We start from the raw sequence: 27,635 nt of genomic DNA, 5'->3' as shown, positions 1-27,635 counted from the left end.
GCTTTGGCTTTCTGCCCTTCATGACATCTTCTGCAGGCTCCATCTCATCGTGTATCCTGACTTCACCCTTCCCAACGCACAAGCAAATTCCAAGTCTCTGTCCTGAAGCCATTTGAAATTCTTGCAATTTTTTCAATGCAAAAGTGGTTTTATTTTTGACCAAGCCAATGTTTGTACAGAAGCTCTGCCTTCTGTGGGCCATAGTCATATTTTCTCATGGAAAGAGTACATGCTAATTGATCTTAGGGTTTGGACTGAAGTATACTTGATATTTTCCATGCTGAATTTTCACGGAGATGAAAAGAGGCACTTACATTTGTCTTTGGAGATGGACGTTTTTCAAGCAGCCCTACTCTCAGGTCATCCCCCTTCCCCTCTTTTGCTGCCTCCTCCCTGCCACCAGTTCCCTTCTCTTTCTGGTCCCCCTCACGTATACTCATTTGTTGCAACCACACAACTAAGAGCACTCTCATGCTCCCTGTGCTACAAACTCCTTTGTATGGGTGTTTCTTCCAGGAGGACTTCCATGTCCCTTCTCCTCTCCTGTAATCCTCGTCTCCCACATTTAGATGTCATGCCATCCCATTTCTGGGAGGTTCAGCAAGTGCAAAACGCCTTCTGAAGTCTCTCTGCTTGAAAACACAGGCAGGTGGCTGCATCTGTAAACTGGCCAGGGCATGAACTCAAACATTATGAGTGTCCCTCCTCCGTCTTGGTTAACACATTCCCTGGCCACCCCATCCCACCTCATGCCTGGGCATTCAGGGACAGCCTTGGCTGGGGACAGCAGCCACGAAGCAATCCTGCCTGGGGGAAGAGCAGGGAAGGAGGTGAGCTGCTTACCCTCAGGGATGGAGGACAGGCCTTGGCTCGTCTTTGTTTACTACTGCAGATGCAATTTTTAGATCATAAAATGGACTAGCTGCCTAGCTCTTGGTTCCTTTCTTCTCTCTAGCAGATTGGCAGTGAACATAAACTAATGAAAATGTTCTTAAGGACAACTTACGCTACCAACTTTCTCCTTCGATTCCTCAATTTTATTTCTATGTTGCACTGAAGAAGACTTTGAGTAACTCCAGTTGCTGGGATTTCAGCCAGGCACACAGTAGACAATTAATAAATAAAATAATTTTCAAATTTCCACATCAGCACAATACCTTTGTACTTCCTGATATAAGAAGGTAGTCAAAGATGAGGTCATCATGCCTGGAAAGGAGAGTTTGCTTTGATCATGCAGTTGAGCACAGACTTGGTTGGAAGGGTGCTGGTAGCCAGTCTTCCACAAAGTGCTTTTCTTTTGTTTTTAGTAATGCTTCTCTGCAAAACACAGCTCAGAGCCAGCTTTATCCTGTAGACATAGACCGAAGGAAGAAAGGACATCCACCTCCTTCCCTTCCTTGCAAAAGAACAAGGATATCTCCCTGGGAATTTAGGAAGCATTATAAACTTGCAGAAGTAGCCACAGCTAAGCCAGAGACCAAAGGGGATGGGCTGCTGACTGGGGGCACTGTGGGAGCCAGGAGCAGATGGTGGCAGAGGAAATGGGTCACTTTTTAGGACAGCAGTGAGATGTGCGTGTCAGCACCTCCTGCCTTGCAAACAGAGGGGTGGCTCTTATTTTGGAGATGTAACTGGCACTACTGCTGGTAAACACCTTCCGCCCTGTTTCTTCAATGAAAGCCAGGGGTTTGTCCCGCTTTTGGGTCATCGGTCTTTGGCAGCAGAGGTATGTGAAAGCTGCAAGCCCAGCCGTGTGCTGTGAAGGCAGGAGATTTCGTACTGTGCAAAATTACTAGTAGAAATCTGTTTTGTAGCTTTCCTGAAAGAAGTCCTCCTGGCTGGAAGACAGCTCTGTCACTCTGCTCTGCCCTCCCAGGAATCTGCACTTGCAAAATGCAAAAAATCAGAACCTCCTTACACCTCTGAAATGCACTAAATAGATATCCTTTTCACATTTCATTTAATAGGAAAGTTTGATTGCATGATGGAACCCATATTATAATATCAAACCTGGGAAATAGCTTAGAAAGTAACATTTTAAAGGAAATATTGTTCCCCTCCCTGTAAACAAAACAAACCAAAACAAACCCCAAAGGCAAAGCTAATATTAATTATTTCTTGACTCTCTGATTTAATTTGCTAGTCTCTGGGCCTACCCTCATATTGATTTTGCTTTGGTGTAATTTATTGGCTGCAGGGAAGTCATTGCTTACTGTGGCCATTATCAGTGGTTTTCGTTCTCTGTTACTCTGTTTCCAGGGTTTTTTTATCCTTTTGGTTCTCTGTGGCTTATCTTTCCCCAGATGTTTTCTGCCATGTGTGAATGGGAATTACCTTTTTCTCTTGATCTCCAGTCCTGACTGCCCAAGGGTCATGATGGCCTGTAGATGACCGAGGGCAAAACTTAGCACAATCTTTGGTCACAGGTGGGTGTCTTCCTCTCAGGGGAGGTGTAGGATCTGAATTTTAAAGGGATGACTCCAGCAATCCCACCCTGCCTTGACTGGGCAGTGTCCTCTATGTGTGCCCAGCCATGCAGGGTTAGGGCTGGTGTGGTCTCCAGGTGAAAACCACAGAGCTTAACCTTCCAAAATCCTTTGTTTTTTTTCTTGTGTCTAGTCATTGAATAATAATTGCTAGAGCAGCTGATGAGGTGGTGTTTGCATATGAGTGGTGAAAATATTCCCGATATAATACAGATGTTTCTCACCTATCATCACTCCTTGAGGGGAGCAGCAATAGCAAAAACTCTTAAGTGTGTACAGTCAGCCCAAGCCTGTGCAGTCTATCTTGCCCTCTGATTTTCTTGACATCCTAATCACCATGACAGCTAAACACTTTTGTTGACTTAGCAAAAAGGTAATTGTCTCTTGGTTTGTAATCAATAAACTTTCTGTAGTTTCTCTAATGCTTTTGGGGTATGTTGAGCCTTTCATATCGCGAACACAGCTGTCTTGCCAGGAGAGGTTTGGAACTGGACTTGTCTGATAGCACGTTTTGTCTGTCTAGACAGTGGTTTGAGATGTCCCCAGCAGCTCTGATGGAGCTCTTGCTATGCCGGTGAATTAGTGTTGTTTTGATATCTGATGAAAAACCTGTGGGAACATGTTTGTTTTTAAGCTGTGGCTTTAGCAGTGGAAAGAATTTCTCTTCCTCCACTCACCATCCCACCCCCCTCTTTCATACAGGACTTGGAGACTAAGATTTTCTTGGTATCCAGAGACTCGTCTTCTGATACTTCTAAGGGACTTACTTTCAAAAAAACCTGGAAGTCATCAGCTAAAAAAAAAAATATCTAAATCCAATTCAGCAGTTCTTGACCAGCACTTGGAGTGGTACAGTTTGTGTGCACTTTTATACCCACATAGGTGGATAACAAATGAAAAAGACTTGGGATGAGAGATCCACCAGGTTGTTGTAAGAAGCATCATGGATTGCCTCAGGTCCGTGTTTTGGCGTGACAAGGACATAGGCCCCTCATTCTGCCCACTTTTGGGGTGCTGCAGAGGCTGGAGGTGAGGAAAGGCAGAGGCTAGTGCCTGGTCCTTGTGAGACGGGACCTGGGGAAGCTCCAGCCTCTCCCTCCCAGTTCAGCTTCCCTCTCTGAAGAGGCATTTCATTGTGTGGTCCCGTGTGTCAGACTGGTAGCAAGACCAAGGTTGACCTGGTGCCCTTTGCCTGCCTCCCCCTCTCGATAGGATGTAGCCGTGCCGGGTCTGACGCACCCCGGTGCTAGCGCAGCTTTGTAGCTCCACTGAAAGCAGGGAGGGATGAATGGCAGCTTCAAACGACCTCAAAAAATTCTTATGTGACACAAAGGTGTTGTGAAGTGTAATTAATGGACTTAATCTACCCTTCCATTACTCAAAGAGATTTACTCCTATGTAAAGTGGCGAGAACAGCACCGAGGAGTCTGCTCCATTAATTGTACATACGCTTTTAAACTCTGAAGTGAGAAATAAAGTGACCATTCCCCCCACCCATCCACACACCGTCAAACATGGGCAAGCACAACTGCCGTCCAGCATCTCTTCTCTGCCTTGTACTGCTTAAAGACAACCAGCTGCACAAGAGACCGCTGAAACTGTGGGGAAACATAATGTCGATATCCCAAGTAGAGAATGGTCAGCAAAACTTGTAGCCTTATGGTAAATACCACAAAACCACTAATGAGATGGGGGGGACATTAGTCTCGCCCAGTTTCAAGAGTCTACCGTGCAGATAGCTGCAGCTGTATCAGCCACCCTACCTATTCTTCACAGTCAACAGAGAGAAAAGGCACTTTTACTCCTTCATTTCATCTCACCTGTGCAGCCGTCAGATTTAGGATGGGACACATTGGGCTCGAGCTCCTCTGACCATATGGATTGGACCTAGCCTGTCTATAAAAAGGACCCTAGATGCCTTCGACTCCCCTAAAGGGAGTGTGAGTGCCATCCATGCCCCCACGGCTGCACTTCTCAAGCGCGCTGGCTGCGAGCGCTGTTCTGCACCGGCAGGGGAAATGCACGTGGTAGCTGGGAGCCTAGGGGCAAAATCAGGCCTTGTTCTCTTCTTTCTTAGGGAAAATAGAAATCATTCGCATGAAGTCACTGAAGTTATAGCCACTTTTGTATTTACATATGAGAGAATTATTCCTACCATATTACTTCTATGGAGAACATTGCTCTCATTACATAAAGTAGTTTAGGGATTTTACATGGGATACAGGCTGAATTTGGTGCATTGTTTTTATTAACTTTCATTTTCTTATATTTAACCAGACAAACCAGTTATTTCGCTGAACAGATTGACATGGAGTTGATAAGAAAATATTCCTGTTGCAACAAACTGGTCCTACAGTGCCCCGAAAAACCTCTCATCTACAACTGCTAGCCTGCCTTGTAGGACCAAACACAGTCCACTTAGGAAGTTGTATGGCTGCAAGGCAGGAAATCCATATCCCCATTTCCATGTTTTCTCCTAGCTGATCTTAGGCAAGAAACATGAAGATCAATCCTGCTCCAACTCGTGTTCTCTCCCACCTGCCCCGGCCACAAGTACCTCATGCCATACTTGTGGTATCATGCTCATTTCGACAGTGAGAAACTAAGATATCATGAGAATGTAATTGTGAGATTGACTACAGGATAAAGAGAAACTGGGCTGGGAGGATATAAGCCTCTTATCCAAGCACAAATAGCTTAAATAATAGAAAAGGGAATATAGAAAACAACTGATCATGTAAATTGCTTTTTGCAGGAGTACTCTCTCTTGGTAAACTTTGCCCTGGGATGAAAATGTACAAAGGATTGGAAAATACACTTCCAAAGAAAGAAATAATCCTCCAGTAGCAAAGAGATGGACTAGATGACCTATTACTGCAGGTCTCTCTCTTAAACTTAGATCTCACACTTCCTTGATGTACTGAAAGCCTTTATGAGTAGTTTTTCTTTGCAGCTTCATGGATTTTGCTACAGTAAATAAAATAAAAAATTGGTACATGTTGTATTAGGCTTGCTAGAAGTCACCAAGGTCTGCAAAGAGAAAACTGCATCTTTCCCATCTGTGTTAGCCAAAGAACAGATGTCCACTGCCATCAGAAAACAAACAGGAAGGAAGAAAATTGGTTTCTTCCACTGGTCAGAGAGTGCCTAAATAGCTTCTTACTGGTCTGTGTCTAACAGGCACTGCCAGAGAAGTGGGTTTGAATAGGTTGAGGTGTACGGGTCTTGTTTTATCCACAAAAAAAGTTATTAGATGAGTAGCTGATGTTCCTGGAAGGTACCTCACCATGCTGCGCTGTCTGGGCTTTTCCATGCAGCTGAGTGACAGCAGTGACAATGTACTGCCACAGGGATACAATTTGTTTTAAGTGCTTTCTTTTTTGCATGACAGAATTCACTTATGGGGCGTGTTTTCTGCTCTGGACCCTATTGTTATAGAAAACCCTGGTTAGCTGGCTCCTAGGAGATTCCTCTTCTATAGGGAAGCACCCTCAGGTGATGTAGGTCCCTTGTAGCTGCCCTCAACTGTCCTTCCTACCTTCCGTCTCCTGCAGATGAGCGGATGGTACACATCTGCCGTTGTTTGAAGGGTCCTGTGGGTTTACAAGCAAACAAGTGCTCATCAGAGCAGCTCCTGCTCTGTGAACCTCCCCCTTGCAAGGATGATCCCATCTTTGATTCCAGCCTACTAAGATTTGTCCTGTGTGGTCTGGGCAGATGTGAATGTCTGGCCTTAGTTGCTGCTCAATGTGAAGGTTCATTTAAACTGCATGCACAGGAAAGGATCAGGGGTTGGAAAATCAAACTCACTTGTTTTGTTGGTAGTGCGTGGTGAAGACAGATCCCACTACTGGAGAAGCTGTGTGGGTGAGCTCATCTGAGATCCTCTGCAATCAAACAAGACCAGTAGCTGAGGACTTCACTTTGGAGATGGCTTAACCCTGCCATTGAACTTGTGCAGCTGCAACATCATTCTTGCTCCTAAATAAATGAAATACAGAGTTATTTTCAATCTGCTAAGAAATGGCCTTAGACTTTCCAGTGGGTTTTCAGCCTATATTCAGCCCAGTGCTGAGCAAGGTGCCAGATGCCCTCCGTCTGGGTGACACCAGTGAGAGTGCAAGGCAGAGAATGCACTGCTGAATCAATTCACAGGAGCGCAGGAGGATTGCAGGGCTGCACACGGTTTGACTGAATGACAAGTGGAAGGTTAAATACATAAAGATTTATGTCCCTCCATTTTTGTCAAATCAAGATATATACAAGAATGGAAGGGAAATGAGGGAGTAGTCACATGCTTTTGCTCCAAAAGTATTTTAACTTCAGCAACAGAGTTTGCAGACATATTTTGATGAGAAGGTATCATCTTAAATGAAACTGTCTGGTTTTGTCCTATGTTGGCCAAAACAAAAGGAGGCAATGGGGCTGAGATGTTCACTGGGGAGCTAGGAATTACCTTCGTGGCTTCATGCCTCTGTAACTCTTCACTAGCTGCGACCACAGAATTGGCGTAACACTTTGTGCAATGGCAGGCTTGCTACTTGTGTGCTGCCGCTCTGGTCAGGATGGGGCTGAAACATCCTGAGCTCTTCTCTCACCTGGTGAGGGTTGCCTGGTTAGAAAGGTTGGCCACCACTGGCCTGGAGCATGGAGTACCAGTCTGACACCAAGAAGGACTTTCTGGATACCTTGCTGGGTTTGACAAGTCACAGATGATGCTCTTAGTCATATCATTTAGTTTTAGGTAGTCCTGTGAGGAGCAGGGAGTTGGGCTCGATGATCCTTATGGGTCCCTTCCAACCTGAGGTATTCTATGATTCTATGTTATTTATTTGGCCTGCATCGGTAAGTGCCTTAACTTCAGTCTAGCTGCGAGATAGTAAACGCAAGCTAGCTTACGCTTCAGTAGGCACCACCAGCAATGGTTCAGCTCTTCAGCATCTCCTGGGATCCCAGACTGTCTCCATCATCTGCAGACATCCTAGGAAAACTCCTCCACCTTAAGCACCAAAGGGAGGCACCTGACATTAAGCTGGATGAATCTGACTGTTTGTGTCCCATAATGGCATAACCAGAGTCACCAGCTTTGGAAAGGCTTTAAAAGTGAGAAAGCCTATGAAAGCATACTGTATTGAAATTAAGGTGAATGCTTAACATCATTATGCTAAAGGAATTAGGGTTTCTTTGAGTGCCTCTATCATTCGATTCCTAACCTCAAAGACCAAAAAAGCGACCTGCTTTCACAGGCTGACTGCTTGGTGCCACTGGAAAGCAGATTACTTTTTAAGGGGATCCATATGGACACACAGATCTGCCATTGCTTTTGAAAACTGAATTAGTCTTTAGTTTGCTTTTACTTACACTGAAAGCATTGCGTTAGCAACCAGGAGGACTGGATATTATTAGTAACCTTTTACAGGAGATGTGGTGTGTCATGGGTTGAGCATATATTTTTCTGGAAAATGCAGTGTACAGTGAAATGGGGGGGAATAAGTAAACATAAAGTGCTTATACAGCAGTTCACTCTATCTGAATGCCCAGCAATAGAACTCTGAGGTTACCTGCTCATAAAGGAAGGAGGGAATGATATTTGAGGTTTATTTTTGGCTAAAAGCATGAAGTGCAAATAGCTCTTTGTGCAAAATGTCAGCTGCATTTCTGGGAAGCAAACAACATTGCCTTAATAATCCATGGTAAATAACAACACTAAGAATGTTACCACCTATTATATATACCTGCAGGTGTATCTGGATAAACTTATGTAACTGTAGTTTGACACTTAAAATAAATACAGAAGATTAAAACAAGGCATTTCAAGCAAGTTATTCTGTGAACAGCAGAATTAATGCAGTATAGGATGAAATTCAGCTTCAGATAACAAAATTTGGGTGCCTACACGGAGGTATTCATATATGGAGATGACATCTGAGCTACCACTACAGTCTGCCGAGATCTGGGGCTTGACTCAGTTTTGTCTAGCACAAGTGAGGATACTGTAAGGTAATCCATCCTGGCCTCCAACTAGACACAGATCTCCTATAATAGTGTGTCCTCTTGGCCAGTTGCCTCAGGATGACTTGGGCACGCTAGGGTCGGTTGGCACTAGATGATTACATATTGGCAGGTGCATGCAGCCCTGATGTGGTAACCTGTATTTGGTCAGGCTCTGTTGTCTACATGATTAATTTATTTTGATTGAAATGGGACTTAGATGCCCCAGTAGACCCTCAAGCTTTGGTGTCTGTGCCTAGAAGCAACCGCCATCCTTGAAGAGTGATTCAGTTCCCTAAACACCACCAGTCTGTTGCCTGCTGCAACACCCTGTCGTGCCCTGGTTGGATGATAGCTGGAGCTTTTTGGGAGGACGCACATCTCCTGTAGGTCAGGTGCAGATGTCTCAGATAACCTCAAACAACAGTAGACACCTCTGTTAAGGTAGCCGAATTGAACCTATAAAGTCCAGAAGATTTTTATTCTGGATTTCTTTATCCCCTCCCTTCCTCCAGCTCCTTCCCATGTCCCAAGGTTGCCACTGGGAAGGAGACACGTGCTGTGGCTTGTTCCAAGGTCTGTCTGCACTGGTGACCTGGGCAGTGCCTCTTCTCTACACATGTGCTTATTATTTTCAGGTCACTTGTAGCAATGTGGTAATCTCTGAGCCCCCATCTTTCTACCAAACTTGGCTGAAAATGATTAAAGTGATTCTACCAGTGACTCCTTCACTGACGGGCTCCCACCTGCTTGGCACTATATCCAGTACTCTGGTTTTCAACTACCTGTCAGACAACATCACTTGGAATACCTCCGAATGGGATATGGAATGAAAGATTGATTCATAGCAGACTGCCACAATGATTAAGAGGAGACCCACACGAGCTGTCAGGGACACTCCAGTATGATGGACCAGCTAAGAAACAATTAGCTTTAATCTCACTTTGATTTAGAGCAGAGTAGTGCTTAGTGCAGCAATAATTTATACAGTACTTCATAATGGACATGGGCATCTGCTGTGCTACCAACTGCTTTCGTTTATAATCACGGTGATTGCAAAGAGTACTTTACAAAACAGTACTGACGGGACACTTCAAATGCAGTGTCACCAGAGTGATTAAGATCAAGTTTTCAAAATTCCAGCTTATATAGTCTGAATATTTGAAATAAGAAGGGGGGGGAGGGGGGGGGGCGGTAGCAAAAGTTGGTGGTTCTTTGGTAAGGCCCAATTAAATATAAGTACTTTTTATTCTTTATTTTGGTCTAGCAGACTGTCAATTCAAAATGCTATCAGAAAGACAGAAGCCAGGGGACTTATAAGTATTTCTGGTGGCTTTAAGAAATCACAGGGAAAATATCTTCACAAAGTCCATTTTATTGCTAAAACTGCAAAAGTGCTGCAGCACTGATCTCTTCCTTGCAGTGCCTCAGAGCTGGCACCCACCTACCTTCTACAGGCAGCAGATGAGTTGATACCAGGCAATTTGCTCCTAGTTTATTTTGGGTAAATATATTTTAGCTGTTGTTGATTTGAGTCACCTTTGCCCCATTCCTGTCATCCCAGGCATATACCTCTGGTTTGAGCTTCTTGCCCTTGTCAATCCGGCACAAAAGCTGTAATTCATTCCTTCTCAGACCACGAGCAGGTGTAATGTCCCATACACAGCAACTGGTGATCAGCCTGCAAGACATATTACTGGGAATAGCCTTTGAGAAGAAGCTAGTTTCATTTACTGGATATAATTGTATTTATTGGAGGGGGGAAGAAGGTAAAAAGAGACTTCAATCATTAAATATGTCACCCAAATGTGTAGCTGTGTCTAATCTTGCTGTGTGCTAGCAGCAAATGTAGACAGTTCTGAAGTTGCAGGAACAAGAGGAACCCAACTTATAGTCTCCAGTTTGGTTAGGATCTTCTCATACACCTGTGAAAATCTTCAAATAGTTTTTTCCTGACTAGTAGCAGCATTTCCAGGACCAAGCCTGCTTTGGGGGTGAACCCTGCTCACATTTGGCCACGATAATCCTGGTTGTGGTCATTCATTTTTGCCTGGAGGGAAAAGGTTTTGAAACTATATGACTTCTTAGGTGTTTATTCACAGTCAAAATAGATTTTCCTCATGGCCCAGAGGATATTTAAATCAAGACTCTCTATGAAAATACATACAAATGTTTAGAAATATTTCCAAATGTACTAGTTGGTTTAAGTACCATGCATATGTATATCATTATCATAGAATCATAGAATAGTTTGGGTTGGAAGGGACCTTTAAAGGTCATCTAGTCCAACACCCCTGCAATGAGTAGGGACACCTTCAACTAGATCAGGTTGCTCAGAGCCCCATCCAGGCTGACCTTGAATGTTTCCAGGGATGGGGCAACTACCACCTCTCTGGGCAACCTGGGCCAGTGTTTCACCACCCTCATCGTAAAACATTTCTTCCTTATATCTAGCCTGAATCTACCTTCTTTGAGTTTAAAACCATTATCTCTTGTCCTTTCGCTACAGGCCCTACAAAAAGTCTGTCCCCATCTTTCTTATAAGCCCCCTTTCAGTATTGAAAGGCCACCATAGGGTCTCCCCAGGTCCGTCTCTTCTCCAGGCTGAACAACCCCAACTCTCACAGTCTTTCCTCACAGGAGAGGGGTTCCATCCCTCTGATCATTTTTGTGGCCCTCCTCTGGACTCGCTCCAACAGGTCCACGTCTTTCCTGTGCTGAGGACCCCAGAGCTGGATGCGGTCCTGCAGGGGGGGTCTCAAGAGAGCAGAGGGGCAGAATCCCCTCCCTCAACCTGCTGGTCACACTTCTTGTGATGCAGCCCAGGGTACGGTTGGCTTTCTGGGTGGCGAGCGCACATTGCCGGCTCATGTCCAGCTTTTCATCCACCAGTGTCCCCAAGTCTTTCTCTGCAGGGCTGCTCTCAATCCCTTCATCCCCCAGCCTGTATGGATACCGGGAGTTGCCCCATCCCAGATGCAGGACCTTGCACTTGACCTTGTTGAACCTCATGATGTTCACATGGACCCACTCCTCCAGCTTGTCCATGTCCCTATATATTATATACTATGAAATATAAATAACAATATTCACACTGAGTAAAAACTAAAACGTCCTGAAAACATTCTTCCTATAGTCTTTTTCTAAGTGTAAGCAGTATATTTCTGGATGTCAGTTAGAGTTGCAGTTAGTGCTTTTCTCCGAGATGGAATACTGGCAATTACAGGAATTTCATTATACTACCACTTATGAGAATATTTGCACTATGTAGCTTGCCATTAAAATTTTGTCCTTTATTCTGTTCCTGAGCTTTATCTTTTCTTTTCTGTGTTTTGGGGTGTTGGAGGGGGAAAGAGAATGTCGGAGTTTGTTATTATCCATGCTATACTTCTGCACCTGAAATTAATGCATTTGGAAATGTCTGAAAACCTCTTTTTCCTACTGAAATCACCTGTAATTAGAGGTAGTTCCACGAACGCAGGTGGTACAGATGAGATGACACTCAGACCCTCCTGCTTCCAAGACCAAACATTCATCCTCCACATTTAAGGGTCATTGATTTCCTTTTCACTTTATTTGTTTCAGGTGCTCAACCTGTTCCTTGCCTTGCTGCTAAGCTCCTTCAGCGCTGACAACCTCTCAGCACCAGACGAGGATGGGGAGATGAACAACCTGCAGCTTGCTTTTGCTCGGATCAACAGGGGTCTTCAGTACGTGAAGCACACGATGTGGAATTTTTGCTGCAATGTTCTCCGGCACCCCAAGACGACGGCTGAAAAGAAGGCAATGATGAAGCTTGCTGCCCAGAATACAGGTGCCCTTAATAATTGTGTGAACAGTCACACAACCGCTGACCTTGGCAAAGACATGGAGAATCACAAAGAGAACCACGCTGAGGATGGAATGAATAAAAATGGGGAGAAACACCTAGGAATTACAGACAACGATGATTTTATGACCAATCCCGACCTGTCCATTTGTGTTCCTATTGCTGTGGGAGAGTCGGATATTGAGGAGGAAGATGAGGAGCAGAGCACCTTTACGGAAATGGAGCAGGTAGGCAACTAAATTGTTTGCTAGTTGCAGCTTATTCAGACAGCCTTTCTTCCCACCTTCGATCTGGATCCATGGCTTGTGATGCAAATGTCCTATGGCCTAATCCTGCCTTTGATATGTTGTTAACTTCAGAAGAAGTTACAAGTGCATATCCAAGAGCAAAATTCAGTCTCCAACAAGAGGCATTCCCTTTCTTTGTATTCTCTGTGCTTGTCTAGATTAATTCTTCTAACCAGAGCAGTTAAACCCTTTCTCACACAGGAGACTGTTTTTTTTTCCTTTCAGCTGAATCATGGGAATGTTACAGAACAAATCTTAGGTCCTCTGACTACAACAGGGGGTTTTCTCAGTGTGCAAAAATGGGAAATGGCTCGGTTTGATTTGTGCAGCAAGAATCAAGGGCCAGGTAGTTCTCTTAAAAATACAAGGCAGAGGCTGATATGACAAGGGACCAAAGAAAGAGAGAAGACATGTAATCGTATGTATTCAGACAGGAAAAATAGTTATTTGCCTGGTTTTTGGTGTGGCATGGCAGATTTTCATTTCCCCAAGAGCACCCAGTAGTAAAGGCTGAAAAACTCTGTGTGGTTCCAAGTCTCATTGCAAAAAGGAGAAGGGAAATCTTCATGGGAATGCTTTTCTTTCTCTCCTTCTCCCCCTCTCCCCTTTCTACCAGCTTTATCTCTTGGCTCCACACACTGTATCTAGTTAATGTTTTCCAGACCCTCCAGCCTTGATCCAGCATCCTCTGGCCCCGGCTGAGACCCACGGAGTTCAGCAGACACTGGATCAAAGCTCCCGTTTCAGACCCAGCTGTCAGGAGGGATCCCCAATCTCTCGGTTGAGGCGAGGAAAGTTTTGAAGCAAAACTGTCCTTAGAGAACGGCTGTCCTAAAAAACCCTGAGGAAGGACTCTGTGTCAGGAGGCAGGCACAAATTGGCTGCTAAACATCAATTTCTGCCGCTCTATTGCGGACATCTTTTCAGTGTTAGTGCATCTGCTCACCAGCAAGCCTTTTACGTTGATCATACCGTTGGGGAGCTGAATGGCAAGGGGTCAGAAAACTTTATTGTCAAGCCCCACTGTCCAAATAGACACCTAGGTAACAAAGAAAGAAGTCTGAAATTTTTGGTAAACACTTTTAGGGACTATTTCTTGTATCTTTTTTAAGGAATACTTTTATTGAAATGACCTGTGGATCAGTGTGGGTGGCATGGATGGTGTCTGGTTTTTTCTTTGAAGTCCTTCTCTATTCTCAGTATTGTATTAGTTAAACCTACAAGCAGAGTACACTTGAAAAGTGAAATACAAATATAGTAGATGGGTTTCTTAGTATTAGCTGATCTGCAAATACTGACTAGTATAAACATGTTTAATTCTGGAGTTTTGGGTTGTGGGTTGGTTGTGGGTTTTTTGGCCTTTAAAGATATCCATGCCTTTCTGCTACATCTGACAGAGGGTCACAGTCATAAAAGCTCTCAGATTTTTTCCTTCACAGTGAAAAGCAAAAGTTCATTGAAACTTTGCATGTAAGGGTCCCTGAGGTCTGGAAACGTGTGTGTGTGTATGCAGACATGTGTATGCTGCATCACTGTATTCCACATTCCTCAAGGTAACTAGCAGCGTTCGCAACTGCAAGCTAAACTGCAGCATAGAGCACAGAGGGTTTGGGATTTTTGCATCTTACTGTACCTTAAAAGTATAAAAATGTGGATTTCTATTTAGCTGCACAATGTGTCCATGTAGGTGCTAGTGTGTATATTAGTAGACAGAACAGGTAGCCATCCATTTTATGCTGTACAGCAAGTAAATATGGAATTAGAACTTTAGTGAGATCTGTTAGAATCATGAGGGAGAGAACTGATGTAGAAAAATATACATTTTAATGACATGGAACATCACGAATAAAAGTTGATTTGAAAATATGAAGAAAACTTCTTCAAATTGTTTCAATAATATTGAAACATTATCATATGTAATATAAACATTGAGGATTCAGAGTGAAGCAAAATAGGAGGAAATAAAACCCAGTAGGAGAAGCAAACCAAAATACTATTTTTCACACTGTATCTTTTCATGAAATTTTCAATAAACATTAGCATAACATTGTCACATTACCACAAGATACTTGCATCGCAGTGAAATAATGTAGTTCACTGCTAGCTTGTGCATCATAGAAGGCATGGAGTTGAGAAATGTATTAATTAGCTTTGTCACTAGTGTTTTCCAGGCTTTGACAAACAGCTGCTGCAGGTCACTGCTGTTCCCCTGTGCATAGCCCTGATCAATGGTTTTCAACCTTTGTCTGCAGGCCTGAGGGGTCTACTGCTGAAAAGGTCCAAACAAGAAGCGAGTTCAGATATCCAGCAAACAATTCTATTGAATTTCTAGGGAGGAAAATGTGTGCGTGCAAGGGGGTTCCAACTCAAAGACTCAAAATACTTTGGCATAATAAATAAACAAAAATAGGAAGAAGCTTAACAGCAGAAATGATAATTGTGTGATGAGCTTTGCATTTGCTTTCCTGCAAAACCCTAATAAATTTGCACAGCTGTAAGTGTCTCCATAAGGAGCAGAGCCGTGAGAAAGCAGATCCCAAGCAACTCAAAGACCTGTCATTTTTAATGGTGCCCTTTCCAAAGATGTACTATCACTGGACCCACAAAAAATCTCTCGATCAACATGAAGGTTACTGTAGAAGAAATTATTGCACCTGCAGGTCAGTATGAAATCCCAGTTCCCTGGATATAGAGTTGTGAGCATTACAGCATGCTAACGTTTCTATCAAGGGTAGTCCTGTGGGAGTCTGGGGAATAAACTTCCCCACTCACTCCCAGAAGGTTTAATCCTGTGAGCCCCAACTCCATGGGGGTCCTTACCTCCTTCTCCCCAGGATGGCCATAATAATCACGGCAGAGCTTGCAAAGGAAGAACAACGTGAACAAGAGCAAAATTTACATGATTGCGCACTGAAAGGGCACAATTACGGTGAAGTATCCTTTTGTGTGGAGGGCATCGTACAGAAATGAAACAAGAACTACCAAGGGTACACTAAACATTCAAATATATTCTAACTTTCCCCTAATTATAATCCATATTTTTACATATTTAAATATTTTAGTATGTACAAAGAGAGTGTGTATGTATATTTACTTCTCAGGAGAAGACAACGTACCCTTGCTTCCCTTTAAAGTTGTTGGCTGACCTGGAATTTAGCAGCCCTTTGGCAACATTGCCAGAACCTGCCTTCCTCCTAGTGCATGTAGATCTTGGTGCAATAGCGTGGAAGAGGAGGTGAAAGTTGAAGCACAAGAAGGGCGTATATGTAGGGATGCCTCTCAAGTTCACGGCTAGGTAAACCTACACAATCCTTACACGTCCTTTACACTTTCTCTGTCAGTTGAAGATCCTGGACCATATTCTGTTTATCTTGTGCTCACACCAGTCTGGACTCATCCGTCATGAATCGCAGAGGCTAAAGGGAGGCTGCTCTCAGGCAGAACCACAAGGGTTTTGATCCCAATGGGGTATTTTAGGGTGATGATTTGCTCAGCTTACAGTTCCTGTACCAATGCCGGGCTCTTCCCAGAAAGTCACAAAACTACTGTGAAGTAAGCCGTCGTGGCTATGAGAAATGGGCCCCACAGTGTTACACTCAGCAGTTTGAAATTTCAGATGATGAGAAACCCTTCGGTGACTGCACATTTTCCTCTGAGTAATAGAAATGTCTAAGTTTAAATTTCAGCTGCCATTTCTATTATCAAAGCTTACACTGCCAGCAGCTGTCTTCCTGAAAGCTACCAATTTGTGGCACTGTCCTTGAGACGGTTTAGAAGGAGCAAGCCCACCTGATAGCTTCTAAATCTCCTTTGATTACTGAGATGCAAGTGAGATGCTCTGCCGGCTCGGAGAGCCAGGAGACACATGCCTGTAGCCCACACATATGGTGAAAGGATCAGAAAGAAAAGCTGAACTATAAAAGTCAGCACAGGTGCAAGAAGCTGCCAGAAGAGGAGCGAGGCTGAGAAAGGACCGCTTAATTCATTTGTCATTATTGTCTAATATGTGTGTTAATGCCGGTCTCTTCAACAGTTTAGCTTATGACTTTATCTAACCCTGCCTCCTTGCCCTGCTCATAGTGCTGGGGAAGTCTCTCTCTGTCAGTCCACAAGATTTCTTCAGGATTTGATGATAAGTTTAGCCCCATATTGAGAAGAAGAATAACTGTATTGAGAAGAAGGATAACTGTCTTCCATTTTTCCTCTGTCTTTGGGATGTATAATTTAAGTATGGGTTGTTCTAGCAGGAAAACAGCTCCCAAAATCTCAGCAGCAACCACAGTAACATGCCGGCTGCATCTTCTCAAGGTTCTTCTGGGTTCTCATTTTGGTTTCCTAGATGATTAAAATGTGAAAATTATTTTCTTGGATCTCCGTAGAGTGTCTTGTAATTGCATATAAAGACCATCTTTTCCTATGTGACATCAACTTTCAGTCTCTTGAAGGAGTAAGAACCCGATTATGGGCACGGTAAGCTGATGGGACAATTCAGTGTGCATGGTCCAGTCCACCTGACACAGTGGATTCTACTAGAACTTAACTGCAATTTAACCACCTTGCAAGTTTCAGACATCAGAGGGCTTTGTACGGTTTACATTAGATATCAAAGTCCAAAGGTTAAATCTTCAAAATTCCTACTTTAGCATTGCTTAACCTTCCAGGTGCCCACAGCTGTAGCCCAGAACGGCGTGTGCCTATTCCGCAGTGACATCACTCTGTGGTTCAGAGGAATCCTGTGATTAATGGACTAAAAGGAGGTTCCAAATGAGTAATGCTGGGTGTCCTGGGTCAGTCCCCAGAGTACAGTGTCCTGCATTTATACTGTTGAACTCTGTCTTGTTTCTATTACCTCACACCTCAATGATGTGCAGGTCTTTCTGCGCACTATCTGGATCTTTTTCTGCATTGATGAGTTCCCGCAGTCAGCAAATTTTATCAGTTCAACCTAAGAAAATGGCTCTACCTTTTCCTCGTCGTTCAACTCGGCCCAACAGGGTTGTTACCGCTTTCTCCCCCTTCTTAATTTAATTACTACATGTGCTGCCTCCCTCAAACTACTGTCCTCAACTTCATTCATCTGTCTATAGCATGCCACGGAGAAGAAAATCCACGCTGCCTTGGCTAGTGGCTCTTGGCCACATCTCACATTTGCCCCCTCTGCAGTGACAAAGCCAGGCACGGATGCTGCTTTCCGCAGAGATAACACCTTGTTATTTTCCGATGCGGCGCAGTGCCGAGCCAGCAGCGCTTGCCTGCTTGTCTTCAGAAAATGCCATTATTGATTTGTTCCGACGGAGTGGCTAATTGGGTCATATGGAAAGTGCTGGCCGCCTGCTGCCGGGCCGGAGCGCCTTCCAGCTTCTTACCCCTTCCTCGACACCAGGCACGCGTGCCGTGGGATGCAGCGCTGCCTTTCCCTGCACCAGGTCCCAGCTCCTGGCGTCGCCAATTTGTGCCATCCTGAGACTGCAAAGCAGTGGAAATCCTTGAAATTCCGCTGGCTGCGGAAATCCTTGAATAGCGGAGAGATGTTGCTGTGCCTGCTAGGGCTCACCTTTCCGTGACCTGGCAGGGAATATTGCCTGTGGGAAGGAGATAGTGTCTTTCATTCCCTCGCAAGGTTTCCCACCTGCACGGCTGCGCTTCTCAGTGTGCTTTTCTTAGACCCCTCCAAGGCAGAGCAGCACCTCTGCTGTGATTTTCGAGAGGTTTGGGTCTGGGTCTGCACAGAGGACCCAAGGGGTGCACGTTGCCTGAATTTTGCACACTGAATGAGTATTCATTGCTGCAGAGCATGCCTCGCTTTCTCAGTCATATTCATATTTTTTTCTCGATTGGCAGTTCTCCCCTTGTCTGGGCTCCACCAAACGCATCTCCCAGGAAAACCAGACTTTAGATGAGTAACTGTCTCTATACACATCAACAACAGAGCTGGCTGCCACCACGGCTCCTGTTCAATGGTACAGTTTCTATACTGCCCTGAACTGGTTCAAAACCCCAAGCTTTTATTCTCTTCTTCCCTGTATTTATTTCAGAATTACTGATACATTTTATTTCAATGGACAAGGTGAGACTGTTTCAGATGCTTTTTTTTTCATGTTTCTACCAGTAAGAGATTAATAATTTGGGGGTCAGAGAGGACCATTAGGATGATCAGGGTTTAGCTTTCTCATAACACTGAGTCAAAAACTTCAGGCGCTAATTTCTGCACAGAGCCTGTAAGTTTATTTTAGCTATGATACATCATCTGTAAGAGAGAAAAAAAGAATGAAATGTCTCAGGTAACAGAGAGTTCACCATCTGCATCTGGACCCACATCTGTTTCCTTTGTATACAGTGGAAATTTGACTGTACAATTTCTGTGCATTACAGACCTGCTCCTAAACCTGAAGTGATTCTGTAAAAGTCAATAGAATTATTCCAGACTGACAGAAGTGTAGCCGAAATTATTGAAAATTGCTATAAAAATGCCAGTGCATAAAGATTTTGATATAAAATTGTTTGTGACAATGTCTTATGCTCCTAATAATTCTAACGTCTATAAATCAGAGATACCATGAAGTCATGTGTTTATTTGACAGGGTACATTAATTTCAACCTTTTACTGCAGGAAATATACTTTATTGTCAGGAACCGTAATGCCCTTTCAAACAGTATTTATATTCCATCTGTTTTCAGTTCCAGTCTGTAGGACACGTTCTCTTTTAGTGCAACTGGATAAAATACCTTTGAATTCTGTTGATGACTCCCCAGTTCTTACTGGCAGGAGAGTGAGCCCACGTGTATACATGCATGCAGCACACAATAAATCTTACAGCATTCTTCTTGTCAGCTTTATTTGGGCCAATATTTTTCTGATCTTTAAGTAAGATAGCAGGGGTTTTTCATTATTATTACATACAGAGTTTGCCTGGATTTCTCCCTTTTTAAACTGCATGTTTTGCTTTGCTTTGCCTGAAAACTGCGTAGAACTCAAATTATTTGCTAATTATTTTTAGCAATAAACCAGAACATTTCTGTATTTATTGTCTTCAGAAGAATAGCAGCAAGGCCATTAGAAAAAGAAAAAGGACTGTAAATCACAGCAGCAGATTTAAAGCACCTATGCCCTCATCTGCTTCTACATATAGAAAGACATTCGTGTTTATTTTGTTTCAGTACGATGGGGCAGAAGGAGAATATTCCATGTCAGATCTCTGCTGACATGATTAGAGCAGTCACACTGTGAACAAAGGTTTTAGGGTGCTTATTCAGTACGCGGTGGCAGGGAAATATATTTGTCCACAGCATAATGCCTAAGGTGCAGGAAACACAGGGAGCTGATGGAGGAGAGAAAGAGGGGGGAGGAAAAAAAAAAAAGCCTGGCATTGAAAGAGCCGATATCAGGCATAGCGGACTTGACAACATGCATTTGGACAAGTGCCCAGACCATGGACTACACGTCAGTCACAGCTTACTGGGTGCCATTTCCCAGTATCCATATCCCTCCCTGGAGCAAAATGCTGCCCAGAAATGAGCATTTCTCAGTGTTTCTCCCTTTGGTAAAGAAAATGCCGACATTTAACATTTTGGACAAAATGAACAGCAGCCGGTTCCCCAACAGCTCCTGCGCCAAGTGAGACAGTGCGTGCGTGTGTTGGGGGGGGCTGAAATTACTCCCATTAGTTATGGTCCGGCATAACAAAATTTAAAATAATGGTTATTTTGTTGTTATTGCCAGTAATATTATGCGACTTCCTTAATGATCAAAATATTAACTTCTTATTTGGGTGAAAGGTTCCAGGTTATTTCAGGCACTCTCACTCAATGTACTTTGAGGCAAACTTCCAAAATTTAAACTTCCATCAGAGGAGCGCATTAGTTTGAGTTCCTCATATTATACTGGGGAGAGATCCCAAGTACCAAAAGAAACATAAAGCAGATTGTGATTAAACTTCAAAATGCAATTTAGCAGAAGGTATTAGCTTGAACTCTGAACAATGAACACTTACGAAACACTTTCACTGCCTATTTAAGCCTATTGAGTTGATAACAGGCTAAATTAACTTTGGCAGTCCATCTTTTTGCCAAGTTCTCCTACTTAGACTAATTCTAAGAGTCAACCCTTGGAATAATGAATCTCTGTTTTATTACGGGCGGTGTGTTGCCCAGTGAGGGGAAAGATCTTGGGCCAGCAAGGAAGAAATAATGGGCCAGCCATTAGAAATAACGTGCCTTGCTCCTCCACTGCCAGAGTTCAAATGCTTAAAATGTTCTGGATTAATCTGAGCAGTACTGCTGAACTGCTGTTTCCCTCCTTGAGGGATGACATTTGGCAAAGCATCCAGCGCCTGCGCAGAGACCGGCAGCTAGTGGCTGTGATGATGTTTGTCTGGAGAAGTTTTGGTTCACCTTTATTCAAAATGAAAGAAAATACCAGGGCAGGCTGGTTCCAGGGGAGTTTTTGCTGTTAACAGCCTCTGCTGAGCAGCTGTGGTTTCTGGCCAGCCTTAGCCTTAGCCATTCTGAATTTGAAGGGCCAGATTCTGGTATTTTATCCAGCTAAGTACTCACAGGTGCTTCATTTTTTTTAGAACAAGTACTGCAGTTTTCTTCCAAATACCCCGTGACCTTCAGGGTGGGGGAAAGCGTTTCTTAGGTCCACCAGGAGGACAAGTTCTGTGTTTAGCTACATAGGTGTAACTTCAAACTTCAGTGACCTTAACTCTGACAGATGACAGCACAGTTGGAAACTCCCTTGGGACCCGTGGGCATCCAAGCTGGGGACAAAATGTCATCTACCCAGGAGCTGGGCGACAGGCCTATGCTGTTTTTGAACTGGAAGACTATTGTGTTTAACCTGTTTTACCCATGTTGCTCTTCTGCATGCATATGTTACTGGTTTGGTTTTTAATAAATGGAGTCCCTATAAAAGGCTGGGTCACTGAGAAAAAGAAAAAAAAATCCAGATGGATTCACATTGCAAACATGAGCAGCACCTTCTAATTCTGATGCTTTACTACTCCCTTTGCACCAGATTGTTTCTGACTTTTGCATAGGTGAATAGCAAAAGAAAAGACTGGGAGGGGTAGATAAGGGCTGAAAAACTGAACAAAAACCAGTCTGCTAAGCTAGCCTGACATCTGGTCGTTTCTGCTGAAGCGGAACGACGGAGCAGGTGACAGGATGGAGAGCGGTGATGACCAGTCTCAAATAATCATGTTTAGACTTTCTTTTTCCTGCTTTCATACTCTTTCTGAGGAATTTGCAGGTCTTAAATGATATACATGTGTTGCAATGTTAAGGTAGGACTTCACAAGCTTTACATCAGTAATGCAGACGCTGTAGTCTGCCAATAAAATGCACTTGTAAAGGAACGTAGTGTAGCACAAGTTCTGTCTGTGTCTTAGCTATAATCCGAGCGCTGTGGTGTGGTATCGCTCCAGGTTTTCCTCTGGTTTCTCATTAAACCAAGTAGCAGCAACTCTGCTTTACAGAAGCAATTCTTCAAAGCGGGTTAGAGAGATTTTTAAATGTGCACACTTAAAATTGACAGCTGCACACCAGCCCTCTTTTTTTCCTAGCAGAGTAAGTGATATGAATCTTCCCCTTCTCATATTAAGGGAGCGAGGGGATTTTCCTGATCTATTTGGTGATTTTTCTTCTATGCTAAACGTGCAGAAAGATAAATCCACTGATTTTATTGGTGCTACAAGACTTTACATTTATTTGTGAAAGAGGAGAACCAAGATCATAAATGATCTCTTCTGGTAATAAGAACCCACGATTCGTTTCCCTGGTTCGTGGTTATTTATTTCTCTCCCATTTTAGCTCAGATTTTTCAAGGCTTTTCAGAAAGACTGAATTCAGCATATCTAAGAGTTGTCGGCCTGACAGCTCTGCAGACTGTAGTCTCCTGTTTGCTTTACACACGAAACAGGTGCCACCGAGGCAGTAATGCAAGCTCGCCGTATTTCAGCAGCATTGCAATCTGCTTGCTTCTCCACTTATGCAGAGGTAGGATATAAACAGTTCGGTTTTCACGATCGTTTACTTCTTGGCTTCTTTGCAGAGGAAGCGTGCCAGTTACTAGACGCAAACTGTTGCTGAGAAAGGATGCCAATTGCTACCAGGCACGGTAATTTTATGAAATCCATAGCTGTCTGCAAGGAGGAACACAAACATCAACAATTACTTTACAGAGTAAACAGTCCTCTTGTAACTGTTGTGTGTCACACTGCTGAATTGGGTTTACTATACACGAAAACCTCCTCAGACTCCCATTACGGTTTTCATATCCGAAAACTGGCTATAGGAAGCTTTGCACGTTAAAATAAGTTGCTATCTATTAAAGGACTAATTGCTGCTCTATTGAGCTGCATTTCTCGAGGAGGCTCAATTTCATAGCGGCAGTGAATGGCTAAGTGAATGGCTAAAGCAGAGATATTTCTGTTGCCAGCGTCCTTGTCTGCCGGTGCTGCCTCCTCTGACGGGCAGTGTCCCGTGGTAAAGCAGGGTCGAGGGTCTGCAGACTTGTAGGTGGGGGGACCAGGGCAAGCCTCCCCCACCGAGTCTGCACCTGGAAATGTCCTGACCAGCTCATTCCTGGAAAGGGACCGCAGAACCTGGACATTCCTGAAATCCCGTTAGTGTCTCAAATTTGGTCTTCAAAGAGACAGAGGGATGCACGAGTCTTGTGGGGAGTAGTGAAGATACACAGGGCTGAAGCTTCCCATTGCATTGCGGACTGAGTGAAGGACAGTTAGCATTTGCGCTGTCTCACCAGAGACAGGGGATACCCTGTCCACCTCATAAAGTAACTTAAATTAACTTTATCCTGCCACATCCTTCCTCCTTGCTTGCTGGTTCTGCAGTGACGGTTGCAAGGGGGAGGGCTCCAGAGCCAATTCCCATTTCTCGCTTCCCCACCTGCTTGGGAGAGGAAGCTTCCTGCTATCAAAGGCTTTGCATGCCTTCTTTCCCATAACAGCCGTGGCCAGGGAAGCAGGGAACAAATGTTACAAGCCAGGGTCGTGATCTAGGGAGTGAGTGAAGCATCAGGAGAACCCGTGTGAACTGATCACCGCCTGAAAGGCAGGTCCTGGGATCCTCTCTCTAAATTTGTTTGCACGGGATGGAAAAAAAAGATATTTCCATGGGGAAGGAATAAAGTGAATCCATGCTGATGACAGGTATTTGTTTTGTTTTGCCAACAACAAGTCCTCTTTCCAAAGGAGCGGCATTTGCACTAATCCCCATTTGAGCCTGAAACAATTAGCCGATCTGTGCTTTTCAGAGGCAGAACGCAGTGTGAAGCCTTTGTATTTATTTGTGTCAGCAAACAAGTATGTGGGTCTGTGCACAAACACACTTGAGATGTCACCCAGATTATGCTCTATTTTCAATCTGGTTGCTGTTTTTCTGGTGCTACAACTGGCCTGCAGCATGCAAGGGGACAATACTGGATCCGTCCTCCTCCATGCGCTAATTACTGGTACGGTGTTGGCACATCACCTCTTTTTAGGGCCCAGATAAGAGCAGAGGTGAGCAAACTTTTGGTTTACGCTCTAAAGGAGCTGAGGTCTATCCTGGGCTCCCACCACTCCATTTGCATGCACAAAGTTTTTGTATTGCTGAATGGTTCTACTTTATAAATTATGAAAACAACTGAATCAATAAATATTAACATAATGTGTATTGCCTTGGCAACATGGCACTTGATACAAAAATTAAAAACAAATTATATAAACCACCCACAGTGGGGAGCTTTACAGGAGATAAACCTGCTGCCGTTGCTGCCAGAAGAACGAATCATCTGGAATCAGAACAAAAGCAAACAGTCCAAAGTTAAGCAGCATAAACCAAAGGCACCTTCCCCCCGACAGGTCTGTGCCTACCTTCAGGTCCTGTGTGCTGGAAATGGGACTGTTGCATCCGATGAGACTGGCTTACTGGGACTGGCATCAGTCGCTTGCCAAAACTCAGCTGATTCCCTAACGCTCCTTTTGGGTCAGTCTATATAACCAGGTTCTTTTGAAGAGTCTATTTCTCTTAGAGATTTTCTCCCACCTTAAAAACTTGCAGAACAAGTCTGAAAACACACGGTGATGAACCAAATCATTGTCGAAGCACACATGTGTGTTATCCCCATTGGAAAATCTGCCAAGATATATTTCATCAGTTTAATGTTAACTCATCGAATACTTGGTACAACTATGATTTCTGGGAAGCAGCTGGGTCCACGTTTCCTAGAGTTTAGTCTGTAGGAAAGTGTTGCTAAGTCTTGGTACCACACCGAGGGGTTAGTAAATAGAGAATTGGTGTAAGGTTGGCATTTGACTCTAGCTTAGTGCAATAATTTGCTTAACAACTTGAATATTCGTCAGATCAACTGAATTACACAGTCTGTTCTCATGCACTCCATAGTTTCTAATGAATCTGAGTGCACAACCTTTCTGCATAGATGAACTTGAGATGTCACCTCAGATTGCATTGTGCTTTTAACATGAAACAATTGTTTCTGTTGTTTTAGTGCTATAACCAATATCATGCCATTAAGATTACTTGGTACTAAGTTGTATGCACATTGCATTAAAAAAAAAAGACTTTTTATGGCTGAGCGCCTTACTTGTGCAAACTGTGCCTTCCACGTTCGCTTTTCCCCTGAATAGTACACTATTTCCAAAGATGTGCCTTAAAGAGTGTACTTTTTGACAGGGACAGAACTGTAACTCGGTGATTATGGAGCAATCTCTGGCCAGTGAAGATGAGTGCTAAACTGGACCTAGAAATTGTATGTAATACATTCTTATGCAGAGGGTACAGGCTTGGGCGTGCATAATTTAATTTATTAAAGTTAGAATATATTTTAGACCACATGCTCTCTGAAGCAGGAAACAAGTAATTTGATTTTAAATTAATTTGTTAGAAACACAGAATGACATTTGAAAGGGCTGGTACAAACCTGACAGTCCAAAAGTATTTATATAAAGAGCAATTTGCTTAACCAACTGCTTCCTTTGTGTCATCTGTTCTTTCAGATAGTTATATTTGGAATAAAGTGTTTTTCTGCTCCTGGTACTTCTTGAGGGACTTCCTGTGGTGATGTGGCTTTAGAACTGAGGCAGGTAGGCTGCGGCTCCCTGGGGAAGGGAAACTCGCTTAATACATGAATAACATCAAATGTCAGTCAAGCCAAGGGAAAAAAAAAGTGGACAAGTGAAAGATAAATAGGTTTAAATAATTACTGTTGAAATCCTGTTATGCTTGTAATTTTTTTCTCAGCATGGAAGTCCTTCTGTAAGCAATTCAGCACAACCCTTTGAAACCGGCTAGAGTTTTATTAATATTTTAGTAGGAGCATTAGTAATGGCATGAACAATGGTAGTGCTGTGATGAGCTGCGGAGTTTTCAGAGAAATCCCTGTCTTAGGTGAATCAATAAAGCCAGACTGATTGACACCAGCAGAGAACCTGGGCCTCCAGATGTAGGGACCGACCCTGCAAACACGCTCTCCTCTGCCATTAGTCCTGGGGGTACTTCTGGCCAGCTCAGTAGTAACAATCATCACCCCAGGAAGAAGTGGCTGGAGTTAATGGCACCACTCATACTAGCAAGCACTGGGTCTAGTCAGACGTGTTCGCAGAAAAAAAACATCAGTGCTCTGATTCCAGAGTCCATCCCTTCTTAGGGAAGAAATTAAGGATGTGCTCTCCTTTCAACCTGCCGTCAAGTCCCGTTGGCATCAGTGGGATGCAACGTAGTCTTCAGTGTTTTGCTGAATAGGGGCCGCATATCTTTACGGGTTTACCTGCAGTTTTTTGACATCTACTTTTAAATACTTCTTATCTCTTCCAGTGACTTTTGCATTTTCCTCCCCTTCAATGTGTATCTTGTCTCCTCTGGGTGCGTTTTTTCCCCACTGTTTCGAGCAGACTCGTAGCACAGTGTTGGGTATGGCACTCACGCCTTTCTCCAGCACCTGACCGCGCAAATTCAGAGTACACCCCTCGGTTATTGCACCGAACTGCAAGCACCTTTCTGTGCGCCTCAGGTCCCTGGAGGAAGCTGGTGTCTCAAAGCCAGACTCAAAACGGAGATTGCAAGGGAATTTGCTCCTGCCGCAGCAACAACAGCTCAGAAAAAAAGTTGGCTTATTTGTATTTCCATTTTCTACAGCCACATATCTTGACATATCCTGTTGCTAAAGCTCAAAAGTTACAGCATAAGCTTGTGTTATCTTGTTTCTTGCCATTTTCCTTAAGATGTTTTCCCCTGACAAGTATAGTCCAGGCTATTTTCTCTTCTAGCTGGGGAGTTGTCCTTGAGAAATAAGCATGCTATCAAAGAAAAAGAAAATAAAACCATCTAGGATTATTTCCAGCAGGAAAAACAGCTGCAGCTGAGGGGGCAGCGATGCCAAAGCCCAGGTGTCCGGAGTCAGAACTCTGAGATTTGTGAAGAGTTAAGTGAGTTGCACGTGGATAAGCAGTTGAAGGCTGAGCCACCACCTCCAGTAGGGCAAAAAGAGGTAACAGAAACAACTTTCCTACCTGATACTGCATGCAATTCATTGCACCAGCTCCATAGTGCATGTCACTGATTTATGTGGGGTTTATGGCTTGTGAAAATACATGTTTGTCAAGTGGTAGGAAAGCAATAATACATAGTAGGTATTACAGTCTTAGTAAAGAAGAGAGAGGATTTTGTTGTCATAAAAATAATTGGAAAGCTTGGAAAATGTGCATTATAAATTAAGATGGGATTCCAAGAGGCTTTGGGAAACAAAAAAATACCACAAAATCGTCTATAATGTTACTGCCTTATTTTAGGAGCAAATATGTGTGTGTTTTCCCACTGAAAAGTAGCTCTAAGAATGGCATCTGCTGACTTGGCAGATCTGTACCTTGAGTTCCCTGGAGGGCATCTGCTATCCGTCACAGATCACCATTTCTTTTCCTGTTAGCACATAGATCCAAGAAAGGTGCAACAATTTAAGTAGCTGAGGTGAAGATGCTAACTAAATAGTAAGCCTTGGTATCATTCAGTTTGTGTTTGCTAAAG

General features: G+C 43.6%; 1 protein-coding gene across 4 annotated transcripts in view; it reads left to right on the top strand.

Annotated features, from left to right (window-relative positions):
• Positions 1-27,635, top strand: part of SCN5A (sodium voltage-gated channel alpha subunit 5) — a 216,444-nt gene that overhangs the window by 133,267 nt on the left and 55,542 nt on the right. For 3 of the 4 annotated variants that reach the window (XM_049798505.1, XM_049798504.1, XM_049798501.1), the window contains 2 exons: positions 12,063-12,533; positions 26,956-27,102. In XM_049798505.1, coding sequence (XP_049654462.1) covers positions 12,063-12,533; positions 26,956-27,102 — 618 coding nt within the window. The remainder of the gene's footprint in view (positions 1-12,062; positions 12,534-26,955; positions 27,103-27,635) is intronic. The other variant, XM_049798503.1, reaches the window with a different exon arrangement.

Source organism: Accipiter gentilis, chromosome 4, assembly GCF_929443795.1.
Source record: "Accipiter gentilis chromosome 4, bAccGen1.1, whole genome shotgun sequence".
Classification (NCBI taxonomy): domain Eukaryota; kingdom Metazoa; phylum Chordata; class Aves; order Accipitriformes; family Accipitridae; genus Astur; species Astur gentilis.
This window is presented reverse-complemented; position numbering and strand designations above follow the sequence as displayed.